Source organism: Microcebus murinus, chromosome 2, assembly GCF_040939455.1.
Source record: "Microcebus murinus isolate Inina chromosome 2, M.murinus_Inina_mat1.0, whole genome shotgun sequence".
Lineage (NCBI taxonomy): Eukaryota > Metazoa > Chordata > Mammalia > Primates > Cheirogaleidae > Microcebus > Microcebus murinus.
Window position 1 is genome coordinate 71,349,798 of NC_134105.1, and position 20,893 is coordinate 71,370,690.

General features: G+C 37.4%; 1 protein-coding gene across 1 annotated transcript; it reads right to left on the reverse strand.

Moving 5' to 3' along the window:
• Positions 1-213: 213 nt before the first annotated feature.
• Positions 214-19,053, reverse strand: LOC105862726 (guanylate-binding protein 2). The gene is given in 11 exon segments (XM_012749236.3): positions 214-2,260; positions 3,374-3,567; positions 3,804-3,906; positions 4,702-4,914; positions 5,561-5,841; positions 6,693-6,935; positions 7,542-7,738; positions 8,057-8,166; positions 13,660-13,787; positions 16,535-16,742; positions 18,858-19,053. Coding segments are annotated over 10 exon segments (1,776 nt in total). The 5' UTR covers positions 16,725-16,742; positions 18,858-19,053; the 3' UTR covers positions 214-2,143.
• Positions 19,054-20,893: the final 1,840 nt, after the last annotated feature.

A 20,893-nucleotide genomic window follows, 5' to 3' on the forward strand; every position in this document is an offset into this window, starting at 1 on the left:
CCCATGTATTTATGTATTATTTATGGCTACATTTGCACTGTGCAGAGTTTAGTAGAGATAGAGACTGTATTATCTGCAAAGCCATGAATACCTAGTATCTGGTATTTTACAGAAAAGTAGCCCAACCATTGCTATGAAGACTAAAAGCTTATTTTTTGTTTAAAAGCTGAAAAAAGAAAAAAAGATAAAAAATAAGAGGCCTAGTGAAGCACATTTTATTTCTAGCTCACAATTAATTCTTTATTGCTACAAGAAACATCGACCACTTACTTAGGACTTTTGACAATTAGGATAAAGTCTACATAAAATAAGTAATAAGAAGAGCATTATTCTATTGATCATAAATGTCAAAAACATTCTACATTCTCTTTGGGAATAATCAGCAGGATTTCAAGTATGACTGTTAAGAATTAGGAAAAGACCTGTGCCAGAGTAAGTGACTCTTCCATCTCCAGGGATTTGGAAATAATAGGAAATAAAGAAAGAAATAATATACATGGAGAAATGATTGAAACGGAGACAAAGTGCAGTTTAAATGATGGGGGACTTAGGGAGTCTCCAGCATTCCTGTAAACTGTGAGACCACAAGTAAAGTCCTGCATCAGTATTTATTTTTTTTTATTTGTATTATTTTTAAATTTTTTTTTATTTCAGCATATTATGGGGGTACAAATGTTAAGGTTACATATATTGCCCATGTCCCCCTCCCCCCTCGAGTCAGAGCTTCAAGCATGACCATCCCCCAAATGTTGCACATCTCATTCATTATGTTTGTATATACCCATTCCCCCTTCCCCCCTCCCACCCGCCTGACACTACAGCAAATAGTTGTCTTTTGTTAGAGAATTACATATACAGTTCATTTTTTGAGATTTTCAGGGAACCTTACCTAATTCTGTCTACAAGAATAGATGGAAACAAAATTTTTCTAAGATAAGCATGTTAAGCCATAAGTTAGAAACAGACCTAGCTGAGCATACAAATTAAAGATAAAATGTATAAAATGAGAACACTGGGTCAGTGTACTATTCTAATCTACTTCTTATAAACACAGAGATATGTAGTCAGGAGTGAAACAGGAGTAGCCTCAGAGTCTAAGATAGTTCCAGCTGCACGTTATCTGCTGGGCATGCATTTTAATCAGCTTCTCCGCCAAGGGTCCAAACCGAGCTTCTGCCTTGCACAAAAGCTCAAGGTGATGGTCGGGAGGAAAGAAGAAACATTGCTTTGCTCTAACAATACCTCCCTTGTTAGAAGCAGCTTCTATTCTGTGAACTAACATGTCACAGATTCCTTCAATGCAAAGCCCTGCAAAACCTCTGAAACTTATCACATCTCTTAGCCTATTTCCCAACAGACCAGCCTAAGTTTTAGGATTATACATAATCAAATAATTATATTAATTCAGTTTTCTAACACATTATCCATCTTCAATTCAAGTCTATCATTTCAAGTCCATCTTTGCAAATTATGCATTACTATAAATACACAGTGCACAATTGCCATCATGTTACTATGTTTAATCCAATGTCAATTGCTTAAAGATCTAAAGTATCCCATTAAATTTATAATCTGAATGAACTGAACAAGAAGGAAAAGTTTTTATGTTTATGACCCAAAAGTTTTTAAGTTTACGATCCAACTCCAATACATGCTAATGGTTTCTTCTATCTGCCTGTGTTGTAGATCATATATAGATTCTAGATCTTTATATAATATTAAGTGGTTTGCTTTAGCTTAAAGTCCATAGTGAGGATTATACATTGATAATGTCCTGAAAACACATTATTGTTCATAGACTGGCATTGACATAATGGAGAACTGTACATGGTCTTCACTAAGAAGCTGGGAGAGTTGTCCCTGACCCAAGTTTATACTTGACCAAACTGGTACTCAACTATGCCCCAAGACTTTTACTTACCAGCTCATGATCCCTCCTGTGCTACTACAAAGGTGAAATGCATCCTTGTTACACAATTGACAATTATTCTAGAATATGAACATGATTTCAATTATTATATTGCCTATATTTGCAAACCTCTAGTGTTACAATGCAAGACCTAATGATTATCAAGTGCAATTCTAAAATTGTTTCAGTTATGCCTTGGGTAAGGGTGACGGGAAAGCTCTACTCTTTATGTTTTTAGCTTATGGTACATCTCTTTCTTGGTCTGCTTATGTTCCTCTTGAGAGTCTGTACCTCATTTTGAAGTCGTTGGCTCTCATTTTGGAATCCCTCCCGCAGCAGTCGGGCCTGTTCCTAAAAAGGGACAAATGGAAGCTGAATAAAATGTAGCATTAAGTAAGTCTCTATATGCTATCTAGTTTCCACATTCATTGATTTTTTTTTTTTAGTATTTAATTTCTTCTTGAGATTTTCTCTACCCTTAATTTTCATTGTACCTTTTCTTAAGCATTTGAGTTCTGTGATTACTTCTCCTGGGTCACCTTTAGCTAAGAAAGGGTTTCAGCTTATATGTCCTGATATATCTATGAACCCACATTACCAGTCTTGATTTTTCCCTCATTAATTGTACACAACCTTTGTGGGCAATCTTAATCATATATTTGGTTTCTAATGTTATCTATACATTATAGACTTTTTTATATACCCACCTACACACATACTATTATGTAAATTTATTTACAAATGACACAGAAATAAATATTCTCAAAATCTAATGAAGTGTCTCAGTCTTAGATCAGAAAATTTGATCTAAGCCTCCTCAACTTGGTAGCAGGGGTGGCAAAAGGTAGGGAAGGAAATCAAAGTCCTAGACTGACCAAATGAAATTCTGCACATAGCTCCCAACTCAACACAAACTGGGAGCAGGGCATAGAAAACAGGCAGATGAGGTGGATTATCACATAATTGTGAGGGTTGAGGAGTCATTCTGCTCATAAAAGTTCTCTTAGAGCTAAATTCATACCAGGTATAACAGAAAAAAATCATTACAAATTCTACTGAGTGATGAAGACAATTTACCAGCTATGTGACCCTACAAAAGTTATTTAGTCTTTTTGGAAACTCTGTTTCTTCTCCTAAGTAATAGGGACATCATTCTTCCTTCATATGGTATTAAGCAAGAGATACAGATAATTTTATGATGCCTACAGATAATAGCTGCCATTAATTGAAGGATATACTGATAAAGGACTGAATGTGATAAAAATGCAAATAAAAAACTTTCAGTAACCAGAAATAGGCAGCAGCCAGGCCAGGCCAGGCCAGACATGCAGGAACTGAAAACTACAAGTGAGCAAGTAAGGTCATTCCCTGGGCTTATGTTCTCCCCACCATACTGAGTTTGTGATCAGAGAGAATGGAGAGCAAACAGAAAAACAGCAACCTCAAGGTGATGCCATTGGATACCTCAAGTTTAAGAGCGAGGGTCCTCTCTTGCTCTGCCAACAGCTGGGCCCTGTCTGTCTCCATCTTCTCTGTCAACTGTCTCACATGTTCCTGATAGCTCTTCTCTTTCTGTTCCATCAGCTGCTCATTTTTCTTTTGCATTTCCTCCAACATCTTTGCTGCAGCCTGTGCAGATTCAGCTTTCACACGTTCCACTGTGGACAAAAAGGAAGAAGAAAAACTTGTGTGGGGTTATCATGTTGCCTCATTCTTCCCTGTACACTTACCTGTTAATGTTGCTGCTAAGCGCATAAGCCCTGCTCAGATACCGCTTCTGTGAGTATGACCGTCTTTGCTCTTTTTGATCTATTTCAAGGGTCCCAGGTTTACCCAAATTATTTAAACTTTCCAGAGCTTTTGAGACCATTAAATCTCTCGATTCGCTTCTCACCTTCAATCTCCTTTTCCTTTTCTGTGAGAGTCTGGTCTGTTTGTAGAATTGCATCAGTCACAGACTCCTTGGAATTCAAATACATCTGCAGCGTCTCTTCAGCCTTAAAACCCAGAGAACACAGAGTGAGCATCAGGAAATGGCTGTACGCATTTTTTCCTGTTTGTGTGCCCACCATCTTTTCCTCTAGAAAATGCTCCTCCTGGGCCTGGTGGTCAAGATTCCATGTCACAGAGGCAGGCACATGCTCCAGACAGGCCGGCCAAAGCATCCCACTAAGTGGAGTCTTTTTTAGAAGGGCAATATAGATAATGAGAAAAAGGGGATTCTGTGTCCTGTGACATTGAGGGCTCTATGTTTGGAGCTATTGGTGCTATGGTTCCACAGGGGCTGAGCTTGCTGGAGAATGAAGCCATCCTTCAGAAAGCAGATCAGAGAGATGGAGGTGGAAGAGAAAAGGGAGGAAAGCACAGGGATAATGTGGAGCGATGGACAGAGGAAGAGAGGATGATGTTGTGTGAACTCTTTGATCCAGTTGTCCTTCAAGCCAATTTGAAGCCTAAACGGATGAATTACCATTTTTGTTTAAGAAGCTATGCATCACTGGGTTTTTGTCTCTTGCAACACAAAAAAAAATGCAGCTGTAATAGTGGATGACAACAACTTGGTGATTGACCCAGTAATTCAATTTGTAACTCAATTATTAATTGGCTGCACTGTCTCTGATGAGCGCCTGGAAATATCTGGTATAACAGGCTCTCCCTACATGTTATTGAATGAAAGTGTGAATGCTATGCAGATGGTAATGCACATCTGTGTGCAATTACACTAGGTCACGTTGGTGATTCAAGGAGGCACTTCAGCAGTTTCCCATAGTCAACAGATAAATTGTGGTTACCTGTATCCCCTTCCTCGGTTCCTGAAGGTATTTTTTCTTCAGGTCTTGTATCTTCTGCATAAAGAGACGATAGCCCCCTGGTATAGAGTAAATACCCTTCTTCACTTCTTCTTCTAGCGGACTGAAAATATCCTGAAGTAAAGCTGAACAACGATCTGATGATGCTTTCACATTCTGTTTGCAAAAGTCATCCCGCCTTTTTTCTAGCTGGGCCTATAGTGTAAAAATAGTAAGTAAAACGAGTAACAGGAAACAGATGTTAGCTTGATCTCAGAATTTCTTGAAAGGTTTCTCAAAAAAAGAAAGGAAAAGAAAATTCTATGCCCTCTAGAAACACTGACAGCATCTTAGGAAGACCATATTCTTCCTCCGGACTTCACCTTTCTACTGAAGTCCCTTGTCCTTGGAGGTGAAGTTCACACCGTATACTGATAGATTTGTGCCAACCTTTAGAGGTAAACCTCTGCTTTTTTCAGACTGAGCAAATAATTGCGTATGGCATAAATGTGTTTCAAATAAGCCTGCTCAAAATAACTAACACTAAAATTTTCTTTGCTTTTAGCTAGAATATCTGATCAGTCTGATAACAGTGAGCATGTAATTTGGTTAGAAGCTCTGGTTGTCACTTATATGCATTTAATTAAAATGAAGACTTTTTTATCGAGAAAAGAAAAATGTTTTAAAACTTTCAGTCTAATAATAAAATTGGTCTATCTAATTATTATGATTACAAACAGGTAGTTTTCACCATTTAAAAAGCTAGTAAGAATTGCTTCTATGAAAACAAATTCTCCTTTCATTTCCTGGTAGTACTTTGCCTTCCAAGACACTAATCCAGATAAATTGAGAGAAAAATCACCGCTAATTCCTTTTGAAATAGATGGTCTACATCTTTGAATGAACTCCTGATGAAGATTTCAATGGCTTCTTTTTCACTGGCCCTGTGTAAGTCCAGGAGCTCCTGGAGGGTCTCTGTGGGCAGCTGCACCTTCTGGCCCATCTGCTGGTCGTAGTGGGCAATAGCCTTTTGCACTGCAGCCGAATTCTCTATCTGGGCCAAGGCCACGACTGCGTTCTCCATGCAGGGCAGATCCCCACTGTTGATGGCACTGACATAGGTCAGCACCAGGTTCTCTAGGCCTACAAATAGAGAACAAATGGTAATGTTGGTTGCAAGTAAAGAAAAGTCTCTATTCTGTGTAATTCTGAGCACTTGAATTACCACCTCTTTGTCTCACAGCATCAGTGTTCTCAGAATCACCTGGAAGCTTACTAGAAATGCAGATTCTCAGCACCTGTCTCAGATCTACTGAATTATACCCTTCTCTTTGGGAAGATCTCAGATCATATGTATGCATAACCAAAGGTTGAGAATTCTTTTTCTAGATTACATAGGCCTGTGTTTATTGAATGTTTGCATTCAATTTAATACCAAAGACCACTAGGAAAGAAACATTATTTATTTCATTTATGTGTGTATATCATCAGCCTGTCCATAGTAAGCATTTGATCAATATTTATGGAATAATTGACACTATCCCCATCAAAAGGAGTCCTCCATTTGGTTTATCTAGCACAGCATTGTCCAAGAAACCTTTCTGTAGTGATGGAAATGTTCTCTATGTGCTGTCAACTACAGTAGCCACTAGCCACATGTAGATATGAGCCCTTGAAATATAGCCATGTAGTATTACTTTTAAATTTTCTTTATTTTAATTAATTTACATTTAAGCTTAAATATCCACATTTGTCTAGGAGCTATTGTATAGGGCAGTACAGGCAATTTTAAGTGATAGAACTTTTTCCTTTGGCCTTTGCTCTTTTCCAACCAAAAATTTGACTAACAAAATGTATTAGAAATGTTGGTGCCTTCTGGAATTTAACACAACAATAATAGTAACTTTACATTTTTCAAAGCTGAAAGTAGGTTGGTATTATTCCATGTTCCCATAATCTTAGCAAGGAGTGAAAGGACTGGGAAGGGGACTCACGAGGTCCATTGACCTTGATGCCTCCTGAAAGTGTTTTAATTTTGGAATTGCTAAAGATGTAGGAACAGAAGATTGCAACTTGTAGCACAAAATCACGTTCTAGATCATCCTCATGTAGTGTCTCAAGCTGGGCTAGCCTCTTCCGATGAGTAGGCCGATCGAAGATAAAGCATTTCTTCTTTGGGAAGAACTTCCGGATACAGAGACGGGGCAGATTAAAATTTTTAACTTTTTGACTGGTACCTGGAAGAACATAAAAAAGAGATTATCCTCCTGTAAGGATTTGCACACTTTTTCTGTAACGGGCCAAATAGTAAATGTTTTAGACTTTGCAGGCCAGCTGGTCTCTTCTCCAAGTACTCAGCTCTGTTATTGTGGCATGAAAACAGACATAGACAACATGTAAATGAATGAGCACAGCATTATTCTAATACAACCTTGTTTACAAAGACAGCTAGCCGGCTGTATTGGCCATCATTTATCTGTGGACTGTAGTTTGCCAACATTTGGACTAGTACACTGTTCATACTTTAATCTATTTTCTTCACATAAATATCCATTGTAATCCATATTCTATGGCTAAATAGAGAATCACAAACTCTAAGCATGGAATATAAAATTAACCTAATTATAGCACATGAAAAGGTGAAAACTTGTTCTAGAGTAAGGGAGAATATAATTTAAAATCAAAGCTATTTATTCAGATATTAAAGAAGCATTAATTCCAAGGAATAGCAACCTAGAGAAAATAGACAACTGTAAATGTAAGAAAACTATGAATGGTAAACTCAAAAATGATAATTTCTCATGTTTTGTCATTCTAATTTATCAGTGGTAAGTCCCTGTTACCGTGCTTTAGCTGCAGAGAATGCTCCAGGTACTGGTCTGCTGAGATGGTTTTTCCATCTGTTTCCAAGTCCAAGGAGAAATCTCTCAGAGTCCACACAAAGTCTGGAAAGAAGCTCACAAACTCAGCTGAATCCTCAACCTCATTCTCTTCAGGTGAGGATTTTGCTCTGATTTGATCTGTCAGCTCTGTCACATAGCTGAGTAGTTAACTAAGGAAAAGTGGCAAAACGAAGAGTACCACCATCCTGTATGAGGTACACACATATTCCCCAACTCTCATTTTGCCTTTGAACTTAACCTGTATTCTAAAGTAGAATACGGGTTAAAAACTTAACCCGTATTCTACTTAACCTCTATTCTAAAGTAGATACATGGGATCTTTCCCCTGTACTTGAATTGTTTTTTATGTTTCCTTTTTTTGAGCTAAATTCCCCAAGACTCACAGTCAGGCAGCTGGTTTATTAATACAGGTCTCCCCTCTGACTTTTGTACTATTCAGGACCACAAAAGGATACTGTAGTTGGTCCATGGCCTGCTGGTTGATGGTTCCCATGCTGTTGTACACAAAGGTGCTGCTCAGGAGGATGGCCAGGGCAAAGATCCAGGAGTCATTCTGGTTGTCACCCTGGAAATCATAACATATTTGGATAAGGAGCATATTTCATTCTCATGGTACTTTCCAGATGATCAGTACTAAAAGTATGTTCATACATTAGAGGATTTTTTTTAGATGAATGATCAATAAAAGGAATTCAATTACAAACAAAAATGATTCTCCATAGTTCTTGGACTTTGGGTCATTTTTTGATTAGTATTTTTGGCTTAAACTGATTTTCACTAGGTCCTCTTATGATCATTGGCAGGTAATAATCATTGCAAAATAAACAGTCAAGGTTGACTGGCACTCTAAAGCTGTAAATACAATTAATATTTTAAAAATTCTCTTCTTTTTTAATAGCAACATTGACTTATATAAGATTAATAACACTTGTAGCTATTTTATTGCACAATTATTATGCACCTGTTGCTGAAATTATTTATCTTGTTAGATGTTCAAAGCAATACCATGAGGAAAATCTAGACCTATTACATACATTTTATAGATTATAAAGCTGAGGCTAAAAGAAGTCAAATAATTTTAAGGCCTTTAAATTAGTGACAAAGTTTAAATTTAAACACCAAGTCATGAGGGTTCAGTACCCACATCTTTATTTTATTTTATTATTATTTTTATTTTATTGTTTTCTGCTTTTATTATTATTTTTTTATTTCAGCATATTATGGGGGTGCAAATATTAAGGTTATGTATATTGCCCATGACCCCCTCCCCCCTTGAGTCAGAGCTTCCCCCAAACGTTGCACATCTCCCTCATTATGTTTGTATATACCGATCCCCTCCTTCCCCCTCCCACTCTCCCGACACCCGATAAATGTTATTCCTATATGTCCACTTAGGTGTTGATCTATTAATACCAATTTGCTGGTGAGTACATGTGGTGCATGTTTTTCCATTCTTGAGATACTTCACTTAGTAGAATGGGTTCCAGCTGTATCCAGGAATATACAAGAGGTGCTATATCACCATTGTTTCTTAAAGCTGAGTAGTATTCCATGGTACACATATACCACATTTTATTAATCCACTCATGAATTGATGGGCACTTGGGTTGTTTCCACAACTTTGCAATTGTGAACTGTGCTGCTATAAACATTTGAATGCAGGTGTCCCTTTTTTAGAGTGTCATTGGATCTTTTGGGTAGATGCCCAGTAATGGGATTGCTGGATCAAATGCTAGATCTACTTGTATTGCTTTAGGGTATCTCCATATTGCTTTCCACAGAGGTTGAACTGGTTTGAAGTCCCACCAGCAGTGTAGGAGTGTTCCCATTTCTCTGCATCCATACCAACATTTATTGTTTGGGGACGTTTTGATAAAGGCCATTCTCACTGGAGTTAAGTGATATCTCATTGTGGTTTTTTTTTTTTTTGTTGTTTTTTTTTTGAGACAGAGTCTCGCTTTCTTGCCCAGGCTAGAGTGAGTGCCGTGGTGTCAGCCTAGCTCACAGCAACCTCAAACTCCTGGGCTCAAGCGATCCTCCTGCCTCAGCCTCCCGAGTAGCTGGAACTACAGGCACGAGCCACCATGCCCGGCTGATTTTTATATTATATATATTAGTTGGCCAATTAATTTCTTTCTATTTTTATGGTGGAGACGGGGTCTCACTCAGGCTGGTTTTGAACTCCTGACCTTGAGCAATCCGCCCGCCTCGGCCTCCCAGAGTGCTAGGATTACAGGCGTGAGCCACAGCGCCCGGCCTCATTGTGGTTTTGATTTGCATTTCCCTGATGATTAGAGATGTTGAGCATTTTTTCATATGTTTGTTGGCCATTCTTCTGTCTTCTTTAGAAAAGTTTTTGTTCAAGTCCTTAGCCCACTTTTTAGTAGGGTTATTTGATTTTTTCTTGCTGATTTTTGTGAGTTCTAAGTACATTCTAGTTATCAGCCCCTTATCAGATGCGTAGGATGCAAAATTTTCTCCCATTCTGTAGGTTGTCTGTTTACTTTCATGACTATTTCTTTGTGCAGAAGCTTTTTAGTTTGATCATGTCCCATTTATTTATTTTTGTTGCTGCTGTGATTGCCTTTGGGGACTTCTTCAGAAACTCTTTGCCTAGGCCGATGTCTAGGAGAGTGTTTCCAACTTTTCCCTCTAGAATTCTAATAGTTTCATACCTTAGGTTTAAGTCTGTTATCTGGTGTGAGTTGATTTTTGTGAGAGGTGAAAGGTGTGGGTCCTGCTTTAGCCTACTACAGTTGGCTATCCAGTTTTCCCAGCACCATTTATTGAAAAGGGATTCTTTTCCCCAGTGTATGTTTTTTGTCTGCTTTGTCAAAGATTAGATGGCTATATGAAGATGGTTTTATATCAGGATTCTCAGATCTGTTCCACTGGTCAATATTTCTATTTTTGTGCCAATACCAATGGGATTCTTAGATCTGTTCCACTGGTCAATATTTCTATTTTTGTGCCAATACCAGATTGATTAAATTACTACAGCTTTGTAGTATAGTTTGATATCTGTCATATTAATGCCTCCCATTTTGTTTTTGTTGCCTAGAATTGCTTTTGATATCTGGGGTCTTCTTTGGTTCCATACAAAGTGTAAAATTATTTTTTCTATATCTATGAAGAATGCTGATGGGATTTTAATAGGTATTGCATTGAATCTGTAGATCAGTTTGGGTAGTCTAGACATTTTGATGATGTTGAGTCTGCTGATCCACGAGCATGGTATGGATTTCCATCTGTTTACATCCTCTGCTATTTCCTTCCTCAGTGTTTCATAGTTCTCCCTGTAGAGGTCTTTTACCTCCTTGGTTAAGTATATTCCTAGGTACTTTAATTTCTTTGTTGCTATTGTGAAGGGAATTGAGTCTTTGATTTGGTTCTCAATTAGATTGTTGTTGGCGTATATGAATGCCTCTGATTTCTGTGTATTGATTTTGTATCCTGAGACTTTACTAAATTCATTGATCAGTTCTAGGAGTTTCTTGGTTGAATCTTTGGGGTTTTCTGGATATAATATCATATCATCAGCAAACAGTGAACGTTTGATCTTTTCTGCCCCTATTTGGATACCTTTAATTCCATTTTCCTGTCTGATTGCTGTAGCCAAGACTTCCAGCACTATGTTGAATAGAAGTGGAGATAGTGGGCAGCCTTGTCTGGTTCCAGTTCTAAGTGGGAATGCTTTCAATTTTCCCCCATTCAGTATGATGTTGGCTATGGGTCTGTCATATATGGCTTGTATCATTTTTAGGTATGTCCTTTCTATGCCTATTTTCTTAAGTGTTCATATCATGAAAGGGTGTTGAATTTTGTCAAAAGCTTTTTCTGCATCTATTGAAAGAATCATGTGGTCTTTGTTTTTGCTTCTGTTTATGTGGTGAATAGCATTTATAGATTTACATATGTTGAACCATCCCTGCATCTCTAGGATGAAGCCCACTTGGTCGTGATGGATTATTTTTTTGATAAGCGTCTGGCTTCGGTTAGCTAAGATTTTGTTGAAATTTTTTGCATCTATATTCATTAGGGCTATTGGTCTGTAGTTTTCTTTTTTTGTTGCATCCTTTTCTGGTTTTGGTATCAGAGTAATATTCCCTTCATAAAAGGTGTCGGAGAGGTTTCCATTCTTCTCGATGTTGTGGAATAGTTTCTGCAAGATAGGTATTAGTTCTTCTTTGTAAGTGTGGTAAAATTCAGGTGTGAAACCATCTGGACCAGGACTATTCTTTTTAGGGAGATTTTTAATTGCTTTTTCTATTTCAGCTGTTGAGATTGGTCTGTTCAGGAAATCTATTTCTTCCTGGTTGAGCCTAGGGAGGCTGTGTGTTTCTAGAAATTTGTCCATTTCCTCCACTTTTTCCAGTTTGTGTGCATGAAGATTTTTGTAGTATTCATAAATTATATCTTGTATCTCTCTGGGATCAGTTGTGATATCTCCTTTTTTATTCCTGATGGAGCTTATTAGAGATTTCTCTTTTCTGCTTTTCGTTAACCTAGCCAATGGCATTTCAATTTTGTTTATTTTTTCAAAGAACAAACTTTTTGTTTTATTAATCTCCTGAATAGCTTCCCTGTGTTCAATTTCATTTAGTTCCGATTTGATCTTGTTGATTTCACTTCTTCTGCGGGTTTGGGATTGGTCTGTTCTTCTTTTTCCAGTTCTTTGAGTCATTTCATTAGATTGTCTATTTGTGATCTTTTTGACTTTTGGTTATGGGCATTTATGAGATAAACAGTCCTCTCAGAACTGCTTTAGCTGTGTCCTAGAGGATTTGATAACTTGTCTCTCCATTGTCATTTTCTTCATAGAAATTTTTTATTTCCATCTTGATTTCTTCATTTATGAAGTAATCATTTAGTAGGAGGTTGTTTAATTTCCACGTTTTTGTGTAGAAATGTGTTTCTGTTAGGGTTTATTTCTAGTTTTATTCCACTGTGATCTGAGAAGGTACATGGTATGATTTCTATTTTTTTATATTTCTTGAGATTTCCTTTGTGTCCTAGGATATGGTCAATATTAGAGAATGTCCCGTGAGCTGATGAGAAGAATGTATATTCAGTGGATTTTGGGTAGAATGTCCTGTAAATGTCAGTCAGACCCTCTTATTTCTGTGTATTGATTTTGTATCCTGAGACTTTTTACCAAATTCATTTAGATGCAACAAAAAAAGAAAACTACAGACCAATATCCCTTATGAATATAGATGCAAAAATTCTCAACAGAATCCTAACCAATCGAATCCAGATCCCTGTCAAGAAAAATAATCCATCACAACCAAGTGGGCTTCATCCCAGGGATGCAGGGATGATTCAACATACGCAAATCACCATATAAACAGAAGCAAAAACAAAGACCATATGATCCTCTCAATAGACACAAAATAAGCATTTGACAAAATTAGCACCCTTTTATGATAAGAACGCTCAACAAAATAGGTATAGACGGGGCTTACCTAGAAATGATACAAGCCATATATGACAAACCCACAGCCAATATCATGCTGAATGGGGAAAAATTGAAAGCATTCCCACTTAGAATAGGAACAAGGCAAGGTTGCCCACTATGTCCACTTCTATTCAACATAGTGCTGGAAGTCCATGCTATAGCAATCAGACAAGAGAGTGGAATTAAGGGCATCCAAATGGGAGAAGAGATCAAACTCTCACTGTTTGCTTATGACATAATGCTATACCTAGAAAACCCCAAAGATTCAACCAGTACCCACATCTTTAAATAAATTCTCTGCAGGATGACTCGTGACATCGTGTTTATTGTGCTATCTTCATGCGACTGTGTTAACTTGCATAACTTATAGTCTGTTGTTAGTAGAATATTGTCTATTTACCACTATGCTTTTCTGCTAGTATTCTGCCTTTTGAAAATTGTTTTCACCTCTGGTTGCTAAACTTGGCCTCATGCCATGTAAACAGAAATGAGAAGACATATAATGGTTTAGAGCAAGTTCTTTTTAAAGGAAAAACTAAAACGTACATAAAATATTCATAGATGAAGGACTTATTCAAAAATTGAATCCTTGACCCTTACCTTTTCTACATCTCCCAGGCCTTCGGTGTCTAGCAGAACTAAGGCATGTTCTCACTTCTTGGGATGAGGCACACACCACATCCAGATTCCTTTGGTGTGAGATTGCACTGTGGAGCCCAGAGAGAAACCTGCAAAGGAGAGAGGGAGTAAGAGGTGAAGGAGATTAAACAGTGGGCATTTCTGGAAATTGATGCAAAAGTAGCATAACTAAGAGACATAACTGAAACCACAATCACTACTGATCTTATAATCAGAGAAATAGGAAAGTTTGAATATTTAATGCAAGAAAGAATTCAGGACTCTTTCATAGAAAAAACAAGCAATAAACTAGAAACACAAGGAAAATACCTTGACATATTAATAGCCATATGTGAAAAACCCACAGCCTACTTCATACTCAATGATGAAGACTTAAAGCTTTTGCTTATCAGAAATAAGAAAAGGATGCCCACTTTTATCACTTCTGTTCCATAAAGTATTGGGAGTCCTATCCAGAGTAATTAGGCAAGAAAAGGAAATAGAAGGCATCCAAATTGGAAACAAAAAAGTAAAATTATCTCTGTTCACATATGACATGATCTTACATGCAGAACACCTTAAATATTCCACAAAAATCTATTGGAACTAATAAAAGAATTCAGCAAAGTTGCAGCATACAGAATCAAGATGCAGAAATTAATTGCATTTCTATACACTACTAGCAATGAACAATCTGAAAAGGAAATTATGAAAACAATTCTATTGACCCTAGCATCACAATAACAAACTATTGAGGAATAAACTTAACCAAGGAGGTGAAAGACTTACGTAGTAAAAACATTCTTGAAGAAATTAAAGAAGATGTGAATGTGTAGAAAGATACCCTGTGTTTATGGTTTGGAAGACAATATTCTTAAGATGTCACTACTGCCCAAAATGATATAAAGATTCAATGTAATCCTTATAAAAATTCCAATGAATTATTTCATATAAATATTAATAGAAAAATCCACCCTAATTTTTATATGAAACTCCAAGAAATCCCCCAAATAGCCAAAATAATCTTAAAAAGGAAGAACAAAGTTGGAGTCTCACACTAAGTTTTAAAACATATTACAAAACCATGGTATTTAAAAGACATAAAGACTGTCATAAAGACTGACATATAGACCAATGGAATACAATAGAGAATAGAGAGCTCATAAATAAACTCTCACATATATAGTCAAATTATTTTCAATGTGGGTGCCATGATAATTCAATTAAGAAAGGAGAGTCTCTTCAACAAATGCCATTGGGAAAACTAGGTATCTACATGCAAGAAAAAAAAAAGTTGGACTGTTATCTTATACCATGCAAAAATTAACTCTAAGTGGATCAAAGGAGTAAACATCAGAGCTAAAACTAGAAGACTTGTAGAAGAAAACGCAGGGGAAAAAACTTCATAATGCTGGATTTGGCAATGATTTGTTTAATATGACCCAAAAGCATAGCCAATGAAAGAAAAAGTAGGTAAGTTGGACTTCATCAAAATTGAAAATGTTTGTGTGCCAAAGGACACTATCAATAGAGTAAAAAAGACAATAAATGGAATAGGAGAAACTCTTTGCTATCCATGTATCTGATAAGGAATTGATATCTACAAAATATAAAAAATTCCTACAATGCAATACAAACAAACAACCAGTTTAAAAAGGAGCAATGACTTGAATAAACATTTCTCCAAAGAAGATGTACAAATGGCCAAGAAGCACATGAAAAGATGCTCAGCATCACTAGTCATTAGGAAAAGGCAAATCAAAACCCTCAGGAGATTCTACTTCACACCCATTCGGATGGCCACTATAAAAAAAAAAGAAAGAAAGAAAATAACAAATGTTGGTGAGAAAGTAGAGAAATTAGAAGCCTTTTGCATTTCTTTTGGGAATGTAAATGGTACAGTGTGGAAAGTGGTAGGGCAGTTCCTTAAAAAATTAAGCGTGGAATGACTGAAATGGGCCAGCAATGTCACTTCTGGGTATATGCCCAAAAGAATTGAAAGCAGTGACTCAAACAGATATTTGTACACCCATGTTCATATCAGCATTATTTATAATGGACAAAAAGTGGAAGCAATCCAAGTGTCCATTGACAGATGAATGGATAAACATATCGGCATACACATACAATTATTCAACCTTATCAAGGAAGAGATTTTGACACATGTTACAATATTGATGAACCTTGAAGATATTATATAAATTGAAACAAGCCAGTCACAAAAGGACAAATATTGTCATGATTCCACTTATATAAGGTTCCTATAGTAGGCAAAGTCATCCAGACAGAATAAAGATTGGTGGGGGGGAGGGAGATGGGCAAATGTGGAGTTTTGTTTACAGAATTTCTGTTGGGGAAGATGAAGAAGTTCTGGAGATGGATGGTGGCCATGGTTGCAAAACAATATGAATTTAATTAATACCACAGAACTGTGTGCTTAAAAAATGGTTCCAAGGGTAAATTTTTATGTTATGTATATTTTATAATAATACAAAAAGAATATACTATACAGACTGACATTTTTTTAACCTTGAAGATCAATGTAAACTTGCTGTTACCACATGAAAGTTTTATTAATAATAAATGATTTGTAGTTTATTATGTATACTAATTATTTTTTTTCTCCTGTGGAAAGAATAATTTATTCCTTTAAAAGGGGAAACTAAGGCATAGTGGGAAGAGTTAGGGAGCTGACTCTTATCCCCTAGAACAGAGTGAAGATAAGAGTACATTGATGGATAGAAAGCTTTCAGTATTCATCCCCACCTCTAACTTTGCCTCCTCAGATCCCCAGACTGAATGCTGACTGTGCAGGTGCACAGAAGGGACTTGCCAGAGCTCTGCTGGTGCTACTCACCCTTTTGCTGCCCAGCCAGCTTGTTCATCAGGTAGGACTTGCCCGTGCGGTAGAGGCCCACGATAGCCACCACCACCACAGGCTGGGCAATGGCAGACAGGATCTTCAAGGCTTCTGGATTAACCATCAGTTGCCCTTTGGTGTTCTCAATGAGGCACACTGGGCCTGGCATGTGGATCTCTGAGGCCATGTCCAGGTCTTCCCTTGTCTGCAAGGGAAGTTATGGGATGAATGAGAATTTCCACTCTTTTTTCTTTCTTTTTAAAAAATGTATTTGGGGTAAAAGTTGAATTCCATTACATGTATATATTGTACAGTGGTGGAGCCTGGGATTTTAGTGTGCATGCCACCTGAATGTACATTGTACCTGATAGGTAATTTTTCATTCTTCACCCCCTCCAAACCTCCCCACTTTGGAGTCTCCAGTGTCCATTATACCAACTCTGTGTATCTTTGTGTAGTCATAGTTTAGTTCCCATTTATAAGTGAGAGCATGTAGCATTTATTTTTCTGTTCCTGAGTTACTTTGCTTAGGAGAATTTCCAGTCTTTTGCAACTACAGATGGAGTCATACAATTTCTGAAATTTTTGTGTGCATCAATCAGTGAGATATATGAGGGTAAATTTCTATAATTTGAGAAAGTTGTGGAAGTATTATCAATGTAGTTCATTAAAAAAAATGTTGGTATAACAATGACTTATCAACATTCAACTATTCTCATGACCCAAATCTTTCATTTAATTTATTGTGAAAAACTTTCCTTTTGGATTCTTATTTAAAAATTTGCACCAATGAATAGAAGATAGAATAGGATTTACAGAATTTATTTTGCATCCTGGCTATATGTAATAAATTCAATATTGATTTATTTACTCATTAATTCTTACATTGAATAAAGACCCTCATGAATAAATGTTTCATTGTTTGATGAATGCCCTTAGCACAATTTCTAAATATTTTAAGATGTGTTCCTTTCTGTAACTCTAAATGTTAATAGTTATGTTTATATTATGGGAATGAAGACTCACAAAACCCCTCACATTGACATTCTGGAAGTGGAACCAATATAACCTATTTTTGAAAATTTTATCAAATTATGTGACCATGTGAAACACAGCACTAGGCCCCTTCCAAAAGCTTGGAAGGGGCATATGCAAGAGAGGGGCCCTGAAACTTAAGCTTTATTATCTTCACTGTAAATTAGCTTCTAACTCAGTGTGGTATGAGTGCACAATTGTGAATACTGAATGTTTCCAGTAAAGACTATGCAATAAGGATTAAAGATCAGGATGCAGATCCAGAGAGCTGGATGGAAGTAGTTTAAGGAAACCTTCTCTATTTCCAGCCACACACATTTAGATTTTCTGTTGTGTTCTGTTTTTCTAGTTGTTAGGGAAAGAGAGGGAGAAATAGAAAGAGGTCGCGAGTCGAGGGAGTGGGGAGGAGGAGGAGGGTAAGGTCTGGAAAAGAGAGAGAGAGCTGTCAGGCAAGAAGGGGATGAATGAGGCTGGTGCCTTGCCAAGGAATTCTAGGGAGGAGTTTCCAGAAAGTGGATTAAGGTCATCAGAGGGCATGGAGAGGTCAAGATAAACAAAGATGTTCCCGTTACTGAGGCTGTACAGGAGATTCTTTAGAGAAGAAGCCCTTTAGTAAAGTAGTGAGAAGGAATTCTAGTTTTATGGGGGCGGGGGAGAGTGGGCATTAAATTAGTAAGTCTATACTATTTCTGAAGGAAGAAATCCACTCTGAAACAAAGTTCAACTATATGATTAAAAGATATGCTACTTTCCTAAATCTTCATCTTTCACTCTGGGTTTCAGTTTGTTCTTCCTTTGTCTTTAAAAGTGTCAGGGGGCCGCTTAGCCTGCATCTCACTGTTCTTTCCTTTTCATGAAAAGAACCCATTTGTAGCCCTTTCAATTTCTTAGCTGCAATAGCAGCAGAATAGAACAAGCCTCATCAATGATAATCGAAGTTTAATTGTGTCCCTAGTCAACACAGACAATGTCAACAGAGAGAAAACCAATCCTAGTGCATCTCAAACTCTCCCCTGCCTGCTGGTGGCTAATTCAACACAAGCACAGTAGTGGCACTTAGGGACATAACATAACAGATAACATCAGGATTTCATCTGACCTGTGTTCTACTTCAGGCTCAGCTGTAACCTAACTTGGTTCTGGTTATTTTTAAGAAAACTAACTGACCCTTAGAAATCCTTTCCCATTCCTGCCCCAACCTTATAGGCTCCATGTTCCTGAGCAGAGGCTCTTTGGAGCTGCAGAGAAAGCTCCTCAAAGAAAAAGGAGTAGTAAATGTTCTTACCTGTTCTTTTTCTCCTCAGTTTGGGTGGAGTGATTTCTATCACTTCTCTGTCTCTCGCTACCGCTCCAGTGTTGTGGAGCTTCCTGGATAAGAGTGACCAAATAATTAGAAGTTGAGCCACCTCTGAAATGAATTTAAAGTAATATGAAACAGAAAGTACTTTTGTTCAAGGCAGAGTGACTCAACAACCATAAAAGGAACTTCTAGTGTGTGCTAGCAGCTGGGAGGGTTCAATGTTTCTCAACCAGAAGCTTCAGCTTTTTTTTTGTGGAAAGAGATCTTAGAGACCATTTGTTGCTTTAAAAAAATGTCCATTATGCATGGAATATAATGGAATATGTCTTAAGGTTGGAGGTCAGTTTGAGAATCCTAGAATGAGGAGATATCACATCAATTTTAGGTCTAATTTCCTAAAATAAAAGCCACATTCAGGATGTGTAGCTGTTTACTCTTTTAGAGCTGTAGCAAGTGGGGAAAGGACATGTTGTACACATTCATGAACATCTAGCACGTGCCACTTAATGCTCAGCATACCTGGCCTAATCACCCTTGCTCTGGTTCACTTGCAGGGGAAGAGTTTCTATGCTGGGAGAGACAAGTAGAGAAGACCAGAGGCCACCACCCCTGCCCCATAGAAGTAGCCATGGCTCAGAGATTTTGCCTAGGGAAAGAGGCAGTCCATAAAGTCAGAGAGCTCTGAAGCTCTTTTCGAAGGAACTGACTATATTGAAATAGTATATGAAGAAGTTCAAGCCTGGAGACTTGAGGAAATGTAGTGCTTGCAGATCTACTTTGTAAGAAATACTAAAAGAAGGTTTTCAAGTGACCTCAGATGGTACTACAAATCCGCATAGAAAAACAAAGCTCCACTAAGGGAATTATAAAAGACAGCATAGATGCATATTTTTTTCCTTTCTCCTCTTAACTGATTTTGGAAAACAATTGTGTGAAACAATATGTATATAATTGTATTGCAGGGCATATAACATGTAGAAGTGTGGTATACTTAACAAGAACAGCACAAAGGAGATAGGTGGGAGAAAAACTGCATTGGAATAAAGAAATGATACCAGATGTTAACTGGAACCCTCAGGAATAAATAAAGAGAAACAGAATTTGTAAGGAAGTTAATATAATAAGCTCTATAAATGTATGCTTTCACTTTCAGCTTCTTTAGAAGGCATGAAATTATATAAATTAATAATTGTGAATATGTATTCTTGGGTTTGTCACACATTTATTTATTTATTTTATTTATTTTTTTCAGCATATTATGGGGGTACAAATGTTAATGTATATTGCCCTTCCCCCCTCCCCCCTTGAGTCAGAGCTTCAAGTGTGTCCATCCCCCAATTGGTGCGTATCGCACTCATTATGTATACACATACCCACCCTCTCCCCCCACCCGCCCAACACCCACTTAGGTGGACATTTAGGTGTTGATTGGTTAATACCAATTTGCTGGTGAGTACATGTGGTGCTTGTTTTTCCATTCTTGGGATCCTTGGGATACTTCACTTAATAGAATGAGTTCCAGCTCTATCCAGTAAAATACAAGAGGTGCTATATCACCATTGTTTCATATAGCTGAATAGTACTCCATGGTATACATATACCACATTTTATTAATCCATTCATGTATTGATGGGAACTTGGGTTATTTCCACAACTTTGCAATTGTAAATTGTGCTGCTATAAACATTCGAGTGCAGGTGTCTTTTTTATACAGTGACTTTTGTTCTTTTGGGTAGATGCCCAGTAATGGGATTGCTGGATCAAATGGTAGATCCACTTGTATCACTTTAAGGTATTTAGAGATAGAGTCTCGCTGTGTCATCCTGGGTATAGTGTAGTGGCGTCATAGCTCACTACAACCTCAAACTTCTGGGCTCAAGCAATCCTCCTGCCTCAGCTTCCCAAGAGGCTGGGGCTACAGGTGCATGCCACCATGCCCAGCTAGTTTTTCTCTTTTTTGTAGTGATAGGATCTCCTTTTTCTCAGGCTGGTCTTGAACCCCTGAGCTATAGCAATCTTCC